At 34.4% G+C, this 10,728-nt stretch overlaps 1 protein-coding gene across 3 annotated transcripts in view; it reads right to left on the bottom strand.

The window, feature by feature from the left end:
• Nucleotides 1–535: 535 nt before the first annotated feature.
• The window catches only part of slc7a2 (solute carrier family 7 member 2), a 29,392-nt gene continuing 19,199 nt past the window's right edge, over nt 536–10,728 (bottom strand). For all 3 annotated transcript variants that reach the window (XM_073820032.1, XM_073820031.1, XM_073820033.1), the window contains exons 8-12: nt 7,399–7,501; nt 6,175–6,374; nt 5,919–6,085; nt 3,179–3,287; nt 536–1,709 (exon numbers count right to left, since the gene is read on the bottom strand). In XM_073820032.1, the coding sequence (XP_073676133.1) occupies nt 1,555–1,709; nt 3,179–3,287; nt 5,919–6,085; nt 6,175–6,374; nt 7,399–7,501 (734 nt within the window). In that variant the 3' untranslated portion in view covers nt 536–1,554. The remainder of the gene's footprint in view (nt 1,710–3,178; nt 3,288–5,918; nt 6,086–6,174; nt 6,375–7,398; nt 7,502–10,728) is intronic.

Genomic DNA, 10,728 nt, shown 5'->3' with positions numbered 1-10,728 from the left:
AACAAGTGAACAGCTCAACAGACAGATATAAAAATCTATTACAATTTAAATAAAATGATTTAATGCATATTTATTAACAATAAAGTGGTGAAACTTTGATAAAAAGGGAGAAATATTTTATTTTGTATGAAACCACTTTGCAATGTTTTAACAATGGCATAATCCACACGTTACTTCCATTATTAAAAAACAATTACAATGATAAAATACAATGATACACAGGCTTTTAACGGAAGTTGATGTGCATTATTTAATGAGGAATTAACTAATTTTTATTAATGTTTGTGCCACCTCTCTGTGACTCATTTACCTGCAATCTACAAGTCAAAATTGAGTTTTTAAAGTGGAGAAGAACTGGTTAGCAGAAGAAACACTTTCAGATGCTCAGGTTGTCTATTTTTAGACGAATACTTGCATCAGTTAGTTAGCTGGATTACACAAATTGTCATGTATTGAATGATGATAATTCATCATATCGTTTCTGGAAAAGTCAGATTAGTTCATTAAAGTGTAAAAAAAAAAAAAAGCAAGTAAATAAAGTTAAAAGCGGAAATTTTACAAGACAAAACATGTAATTCATGTACACATGCTCCTCTTCAACATCATCAGACCTTCTGGTTGTTAAACAACCGATTGACCTGTGCATACTGTACATTAGAGGTTATCCCTGTCAAACATCCAGCGAAAATTACAAAACAGATGTAACATGGATTAAAATAAAAAGTAGAGTTTATCAGAATACAAGAAAACATGAAATAGTGTTATCCAAACAGTGTAACATATCATGCACAATGCACATACAGTAAGCTAAAATAATTAATTCTAAATCTTAGAATTAAACACTTTAACAAGACAAACATGTAGACATGCTGTGAAGCTGGACGTTCACCAGTATCATGGCTTTCCTTATATTTTTTCTGATGTGCCACATACTTTTAGAATAAGTATATATGCTATAAATTGTTTTTTTTTCTTTGTTTTTTTGAATGAAACATTAAACTAACAGTGGAAGTAATCTTAAGAGACTGACTCTGAAAATCTTAATACTTTTATGCAAAAAAATAAGCATGCATTCCCTTTCTCTTTTGAACACTTTTAAAAGCAACTTGCTTATACACAGAGGTATTTTACAGGGGTGGAAATATTTGCTCTGACAATTCAATGCTGTTTTAATTATTCATTCATCATAATTTGGCCACTACGATTTGGTCACTATACAGTTTGCTACTAATTATTATTATTATTATTTATAACATAATATGTGATATATTTTTATATAACTACATTCTGACATCACAAATGTCTTACAATTTATAATGGGAACAAATAGAATCGATAATCAAAGCATTGAATTTTCATTGTCAGATTACACACCCCTAACGTCCTTCTATCACATCACAGGTGAGAGCGTCAGCACTGAGAGGTGTTACAGTGATTGTTCATGATGGCAGTGACGGTAAAGGCAGAGCTGAATACACAGAGTTCATGTCTGTCAGCTCGTTGGTGAATGCCATGGATAACAGCTAGTTACTATTATAGTTTATCCACAGTTCTTTAACATGGACTAGTCTTCTCTATGTGTGTCACATACTCCGCAGTGCCTTCATTTCCTGTCAGTGTCTTTTTCTCCGTCGCAACACTGCAGTTTTGTAGATGCCTCTTACGTTCATCACTATGCCACATTCCGTATCCAAAATAGATGAGGAAACCTGTGGATTGACATCAAAGTTAAGATTTCTATTAAAATTGTTACGTTTGGATCCACTAGGATGCTTTTCATTTAAAAAAAATCAAGATTATGCAAGGTAGAGTCCACCCAAAATATACAATTGAAGTCAAAAGTTTACATACACCTTGCAGAATATACCAAAATAAGAGGGATCATACAAAGTGCATGCTATTTTTTTTATTTAGTACTGACCTGAATAAGATATTTCACATAAAAGACATTTACATGCAGCCCATAAAATAAAATAATAGTTGAATTTATAAAAATGGCCCTGTTCAAAAGTTTACACACACTTGATTTTTAATACTGTTTTGTTACCTGAATAATCCACAGCTGTTTTTTTTTTTTTTAATGGAAAGTTGATCATGAGTCCTATATGTTTGTCCTGAAGTTAAACCGTCTGCTGTTCTTCAGAAAAATCCTTCAGGTCCCACAAATTATGTGTTTTTTCAGCATTTTTGTGTATTTGAACCCTCTGCAACAATGACTGTATGATTTTGAGATCCATCTTTTCACAATGAGGACAACTGAGGGACTCATACGCAACTATTACAGAAGGTTCAAATGCTCACTGATGCTCTAGAAGGAAAAACTATGCATTAAGAGCCGGAGGTGTAAACTTTAGAAAAGAATGAAGAGATGTTCATTTTTCTTACTTTGCCAAAATATCATATTTTTTTTCATGTAGTACTGCCCTTCAGAAGTTACAGAAGATGTTTACATGTTTCCCAGAAGACAAAATAAGTTTAAAATACCCTAATCTTCAAATTCAAAAGTTTTCACCCCATGGCTCTTAATGCATCGTGTTTCCTTCTGGAGCATCACTGAGCATTTGAACCTTCGGTAATAGTTGCATATGAGTCCCTCAGTTGTCCTCAGTGTGAAAAGATGGATCTCAAACACACACAGTCATTGTTGGAGAGGGTTCAAATACACAAAAATGCTGAAAAAACAAAGAATTCATGGGACCTGAAAGATTTTTCTGAAGAACAGCAGGCAGTTTAACTGTTCAGGTTAGTACTAAATAAAAAAATAACATTTTGTATGATTTTGGTAAAATAATTTTGGTAAAATAATTACATTTTGCAGATCCTGCAAGGTGTATGTAAACTTGTGAATTCAGCTGTAACTTATTGGTTAAATACTTGGGAAAAAAAAACATGCAAGTGTTTGGGTTTAGATCAAAATGAGGGTAAGTAAACAATGACAGAAGTTTAATCACTGAATAAACTTTACAAATTTCCACAAGCATAAACCTAATAAGTGAAAACCATCTTGGACCACCATGGAATTTCATGCTTATCTAAGCTGGTCTTTTTCTCACATTATTTCAAATTAACCCTGTTTTACAGGCAAACAGCTTTGAAATGGCACTGGGGCCTTTAGATTTGTTTGAATGTGGTTTAGGATTGCAGCCTGTGTGTGTGTTTACTCAAAGTTAGCACGTACCTATGGCCATCCAGATGGAGAAACGGATCCACGTGTCTCCGCTGAGTTGAACCATGAGATACACGTTGACAAATATGCTCAGGATGGGTAGAAAGGGCAACAGAGGAACCTGGAGCAAAAAATACACACTGGGTTCAAACATGTGCTTGACTGCACTCTGCTCAGCACTCGCTAATGAAATGACCCAGACTAAAACAGAAAAAACACGACCAATGGAGGCTCTTTCGGGTCATATCACACTGTTTTTCATGTTAGATAAGGATAGCACAAAATATGGTCCTCCAACGAACACAGAGTGCTTGGCAAACAGATATTTTATACAGGCTATTACCCTAAAACCAAATGCTGTTCTGGGCAGAATACACATCAAGATAAACAGAGCGGCAACGGTTCAACATGGTGTTTGTTTATTAAAGGAAAGTTCCACATTGAAAATGCTGTCATTGTTTATTCACCTTCATGTAGTTTCATTTTAATTATTAGGCAGATTGTTGCTGCTCTTTTCCATACAATGAAAGTGAAAGGACCATAGCAGCAGTCCTCAAAAATTGTGTACTATATACACTGCAGTTCAAAGGTTTAGGATCAATAAGACTGTAATGTTTTTTTAAAGTCTCTTATTCTCATCAAGGCTGCTTTTATTGGATCAAAAATAACAGAACAAAAACAGTAATATTGTGAAATGTTATTACAATATAAAACAATGGTTTCTATTTTAATATACTTTAAAATATAATTTATTCCTGTGATGCAACGCTGAATTTTCATTAGTCATTACTCCAGTCTTAGGTTTCACATGATCTTCCAGAAATCATTCTAATATGCTGATTTATTATTAGAATTATCTAAGTTGGCAACAGTTGTACTGCCAAATATTTATTTGAAAACTGTGATACTTTTTTCAGGATTCTTTGATGAATAAAAAGTTCAAAAGAACAGCATTTATTAAAAAAATAAATATTTTATAACAATATAAGATTTTTTATTAATTGAACACATCCTTGCTTAATAAAAGTACAAATAACTTTCAAAAATAGAAATAATAAAATCTGACGGACCCCAAACCTAGCCTGGGTGTCCCCATGCTGCCTTCCGCGCAGCGCGATTTTATTCACGCTGGAAGGTAGCATGGAAACCATGGACCAAATTTTCACCTCAGATAGGGAACCAATCACAGAACGGGGAGGGAGCAGCAAGACGATGATGCCTTCTATGCGTCGCGACTCACGGAAGCAGTTTGTTTATAACTATGGATCCAGCATGGCAGCAAGTTATCCTTCGATGCAGCCGTTCACATGTCGCGCCTAATAACGCATGGAAAACGCTAGGCGCGTCGCTTTCTCCTTTCCAAACCGCTCTGTAGCTTGCGCATGGAAAACGTGAGCGCGTCGCAACCGCGTCGCTTCCATTATGCGCGCGCATACCGCGCGTCTACATTTGAAATAACGAACTTTAGCGCGCAAAAGACGGGACATGTGAACGGCCCCTTAGAACACTAAGTAGTTTAGAACACAAGTTTATTTTGAAAAAAGAGCAACTTTTGGCGTTAAACCATCGCTCTGTATACGTCATCCGGTATGATTGAAACGATTGGCTATGAGCTACGCACAGGCGCATTTGATAGACATTCGTAGCGCCCAATAAACGGCTCTGGGCATTCGTAAACCACGCCTCAAATACGAGAAAATGAACATGTGGTTCCCAGACCACGAATTATGACGAAGTCATAACGTGTTCTGGTGTTAGCCAGGCTACCCCAAACCTTGAACCATAGTGTAAATTTTAATGTTAATTTTTTTATTCATCAAAGAATCATGAAAAAATATTACAGGTTGCAAAAAAAAAATACTAAGCAGCACATCTGTTTCCAGTACTGATGATAAATCAGCATATTAGAATGATTTCTAAAGTACCATATACTGCCGTAATGATGCTGACAATTAAGCTTTAATTACAGGAATAAATTAGATTTTAATATTTATTAAAAAAAAATATTTTACATTGTAATAATATTTCAAAATATTAGTTTTTTTCTGTATTTTTGATCAAATAAATAAGATGAGCACAAAAAAACTTCTTTATAAAGCATTAAAAATCTTACTCATCCCAAAGTCTTGTGAAGTCAAACTGGACACCAAAGAAAAATAGCATGCAGGTTTGGATATCATTTTTAGGTGAACTATCCATTTAAGAGTGTGAACAGGCAGTGTATTTATACAGAAAAAGATATTTTAATTATTGGAAAAAACGTGTAATTGATATAATATTATTAAATTGTTCAAATGTGACAGTACAGACATTTCTAATGTTAAAAGATTTATAAAAGATTTCTACTTTAGATAAATGATGTTCTTTTGAACTTTCTACTCATCCAGGAATCTTCAACAAATTGTATCAGTTTACAAACTAAATTTAGCAGCACGATTGTTTTCAACATTGATGATAATACATTTTTTTTGAGAGCAAGTCAGCATATTATAAACCTTTCTGAAAGATCTTGTGATACTTGTGATTCTGAAAATCCAGCTTTGATCACAGGAATAAATTACATATTCAAATGGAAAGCAGTTATTTTAAATTGTAGTAATATTTCACAATTGTACTATTTTTACTGTGTTTTTGATCAAATAAATGCAGCTTTAGTGAGCAGAAGAGACTTCTTACAGAAACATTACAAATCTTATCATTTGAGTGGTAGTATACATGTATGTTAAGTACATGAGACTTTAAAACTACATACCATAAAGGAAACCTTCTTCCTCGTCTGAGGTTGTCTGCAAACCAGAATGATGCACATGATGAAGATGACCAAAGATGCTCCTAAGAGCGCCAGGGCCCAAGGCTCCATAGCAATAATGGCCTGTCCGTAGTATGTGTTGAGTGCGCTAACAACACACACAACAAACACTGCAAGAAAAACAAACACAGATCAGAACAGCTACCTAATTGTCATCAACTAACACGTCAAACCAATCTCAAACTGTTGCTATACTAACCCATGACCACAACAGACATGTTGACTACAGTTGAGGTCTGTTCAGTGGGCAGCAGTGGAGGGTTGAGCAGAGTGTGCAGAGTTACGCGTCCATCCTTCAGCATGTTCAAGTGAGACTCAGACTCTGTCAGTTCAGACTCACCAACATCTTCCTTGCCTTCATTGATCCTAGACCTCTCAAACGCAGCATCCGGCTGATACCTGACACATGAATTTTATATTAGAATAGCTACTTAATGCCATTAGAACAGAAGTGTTATTAAAACAATAACAAATCTTAATGTCATCAAATGTGACAGTATGATTTAAAGGTGACATCATTAAAATCTGACTTTTTCCTTGTTTAAGTGATATAATCGGGTTGCATCTGCCAACCCAGAAAATGTGAAAAAAGGACAGCCCAGTAACTTTGTTTTGCAAGCATGTGAAAAAATAAGCGTGTCAGATTTTGCTTTCCCCATGACGTGGTAAAAGGATCTTATTATAATATTACCGCTCCTTAATTTGCACATTTCCACCCATTGCAATGCCATTTTGTTTTCACAATCAACAGCGGTGTACCAGTACTAATACCATGGAAAAAGTTTGAGCAAAGCATGCTAACTGTTCTGTTGTTTGCTGCACAGATGAGCACAGAACACTATTTAGAGTCCCTTCCTGAGAGGAGACAAGAGAGCAGTGGATTTTTTGATTTATTTACTGTCTATTACGCTGCTGCCACACGGATCTAATATAAACATGCGATTTCTTTTCCAGCTGTTTACCTGCAAAGACATAACCGACTGTTTTTGTAACTCCTGTGTGTTTTTAACATACATTTGTGTGTATTTGACAGTTTAAGTGCAATAAGACATGAAAGAGAACATAGTTTAGTACTCAGAAAACCAAACTGTATATCAGAAGTTTAAACTAATGTTGTTTAAAATGCATAATTTCGGCACAACAGACATGATAATATCTGAGGTATGAGCTATATCTTATCTTTAGCTGAAACTTCACAGACACATTCTGAGGACACCTGAGACTTATATTACATATTGTAAAAAGGAGCATAATAGGTCTCCTTTAAGATCTACAGAGACTCACAAGAAAATTGTCACAGTTAAGAAATTACATTAGGCAACAACTAGACAAACCACTGCATAATTCTTGCAGTAAGGTTTGTACCAACTAGTCAATTGGTTTGCATCATCAAGAAGCATATTTGTACTGAATGTACACTAACCTGAGGATTAGAACACAAGCAGCCACCAAAGAGTAGGCCAACAAGGTTCCAATAGACATCATGTCCACCAGCGCTTTCAAGTCAAACAGGAAAGCCATGATAGCTGTTGGCATCAAACAAAAGCTGATCAGATTAAGTTTAAAAATAATACATCAAGTGCATTAACAAAAACTTACAAAAATTTTATCACAAACTAAAGGAACATATATAAATTAAACAGATTACATACAGTGGCCCCAAATATTTAAACACTTTAGTCTTTACACTTAAAATGCATGAATTTCATGGCATAATTTAATACCTCTATTTTCTCATAATTAATGGACATTTTCTCAGTAATATTTGCAATTACTTGTTGGTTGAAGTATTTTTTCTGGATTTTGAAATGTTTTGCTTGAAAAGTGTGTTATATTTCAACTTTTGTGGCATTATATTGATACTTGCAATGCAATGGCATTTATACATTTATAAGTGTGGCTTGGTTGTAAAAAATATTTGCAGGCCATTATACACCAACAGAGCATGCACTGTTTATTAATTCATTTGTGTTCATTTAATAAAGTAAATCTTCCCATTTTGAAGAGCCTGATTGGCAAACTATGACATTTCTAAAATAATCCAAGTGTAAAACTGCAGTATATATACTGTGGGACAGTCTTTATCAATAATCAATACAGATTTCTTCATTAGTGGATGTCTGACTTTAAACTCAGAATGTGATAGCACTGGTATCTTCCCAAATTCACACCAGATGTGCCCTATGACTTCATATACAGCTGTTTAGACTTCCCTCACAGTCAGAAGGCCATGTAAACTAACAAACATACAGTGCTACAGTTTAGACGTAACATGTGCAATGTGCAGGGGGCTCCAAAAACCAGTATCTGCCCTGCGTCCTCATCCCTTCACTAAGCTTCCCCTCTGCTTTCTCATTCCTTAGAAGTCCGCAGAACCCATAAGCATCTACAGAGTGACCCCTGCTAGCATCAAAGTGCAGTATTACTACACTGTAGGGAAGTACTGAGAATCTCTCTCTGCAGCTGTCAGCAGTACATTACACATCTGCACCTGAACATGAGTTCAGATATACACAACTGGGCAAAGATTTAAAAAAAAAAAAAAAAAACTTATACAGGGAGTGCAGAATTATTAGGCAAGTTGATATTCTTGTCATATTTTTTTCCCAAGCTCATTTGAATAATTCCAAACCACATCAATCTTAATAACTACTATTCATTTTGTATTTAATTATTTATAATTGATATATAATTGTCCATGAAGGCTGGAAGTGAAAAACTCCTTATTTTCAGGTGTGCAGAATTATTAGGCACATTTTCTTTTACAGATAAAATGAGCCAAAAAAGAGATTTACCTCAGACTGAAAAGTCAAAAACTATTAAATGCCCATGAGAAGGATGCAATACTAATGCAATACTGCAATTTACAAAGTTAAGGCATGACCACCGGACAGAAAAACGCTTGTTGCATCTGCATTGTCAGAACAAACAGGTGGAGGAGAAAAGATGCATGTTAATTGCAAAAAAAGTAAGAATTAATGTTAAGAATCAGATATGAAACCATCGGGAACCATTTAGTCTCCAGCGCCACCGTTTTCCAGAACTGCAACCTACCTTGAGTCTCCAGAAGTGCAATGTGTCAGGTTCTCAGAGACTTTGCTTGGGTAAAAAATCCTAAAAAATGACCCTCAATTAATAAGAATAACATTCTGAAGTATTGTCAAATACATAGAGATGGTTTTTTTCTAGGCTTTATAGACAGATGTGTTGAGAGTGACTCTTGAAGGACCAGCACCACATCCTCTTGTAGCACTCTTTCAAGTTTATCCTCCAGAATCTGGCAGTAAGTTTTGGGACTTCAGTTTTAGTCCATCTCCTATCCTGAAATGTCTGTCTTGCAGAGAGGGACCAAAATAAACTCTTAAAACTTACTGCCAGATTCTGGAAAATATATTTTTGAAAGAGTGCTACAAGAGGATGTGGTGCTGGTCCTTCGAGAGTCACTCTCAACTCATCTGTCTATAAAGCCTAGAAAAAAAACATCTCTATGTATTTGACAATACTTCAGAATGTTATTCTTATTAATTGAGGGTCATTTTTTAGGATTTTTTGCCCAAGCAAAGTCTCTGAGAACCTGACACATTGCACTTCTGGAGACTCAAGGTAGGTTGCAGTTCTGGAAAACGGTGGCGCTGGAGACTAAATGGTTCCCGATGGTTTCATATCCGATTCTTAACATTAATTCTTACTTTTTTTGCAATTAACATGTCTCTTTTCTCCTCCACCTGTTTGTTCTGACAATGCAGATGCAACAAGCGTTTTTCTGTCCGGTGGTCATGCCTTAACTTTGCAAATTGCAGTATTGCATTAGTATTGCATCCTTCTCATGGGCATTTAATAGTTTTTGACTTTTCAGTCTGAGGTAAATCTCTTTTTTGGCTCATTTTATCTGTAAAAGACAATGTGCCTAATAATTCTGCACACCTGAAAATAAGGAGTTTTTCACTTCCAGCCTTCATGGATATTTATATATCAATTATAAATAAATAAATACAAAATGAATAGTAGTTATTAAGATTGATGTGGTTTGGAATTATTCAAATGTGCTTGGGAAAAAAATATGGCAAGAATATCAACTTGCCTAATAATTCTGCACTCCCTGTATGCTCATCAAGGCTACATTTATTTGTAAAACAAAAATATAGTAAAACAGTAATAAATTAAAACATTTAAAATATCTGTTTTCTATTTGAATAAATTTTAAAATGTAATTTATTCCTGTGATCAAAGCTGGATTTTCAGTATAATTTCTTCTGTCTTCAGTGTTACATGATCCTATATACAGAAACCGTTCTAATATGCTGATTTGCTGCTCAAGAAACATTTTCTGTTATTATCAATTATTTTTGGTTCTCAATTATTAATGGTTCTTATTATCAGTTTTGTTTTTGCTGCTTAATATTTTTGTGGAAACCACAGTACATTTATTTTCAGAATTATTTGATTAGCATTTGTTTGAAACAGAAATATTTTGTAGCATTATAAATGTCTTAAGGTCACTTTTGATCAATTTAATATGCCCTTTCTTGATAAAAGTAAAAATGTGTTTTTTTATCTTACCTCAAACTTTTGAATAGCAGTTACAATCACAATTATCATTCATTTCCTATGAAATATTATGCAGCAAAAAATGTTTGAACAAAAATTGGCTGCTAAAAATTCATTTTAATTACATTTTAAAATACACAAGTCAAACATTTTTGAAGATTTTTTCAAAGAGGTCTCTTCTTCTCACCAAGCCTGCATTTATTTC

This window comes from Garra rufa, chromosome 16 (assembly GCF_049309525.1).
Source record: "Garra rufa chromosome 16, GarRuf1.0, whole genome shotgun sequence".
NCBI lineage: Eukaryota > Metazoa > Chordata > Actinopteri > Cypriniformes > Cyprinidae > Garra > Garra rufa.
The sequence above is the reverse complement of the archived record's forward strand: the minus strand, read 5'-3'. Positions and strand labels throughout refer to the sequence as shown.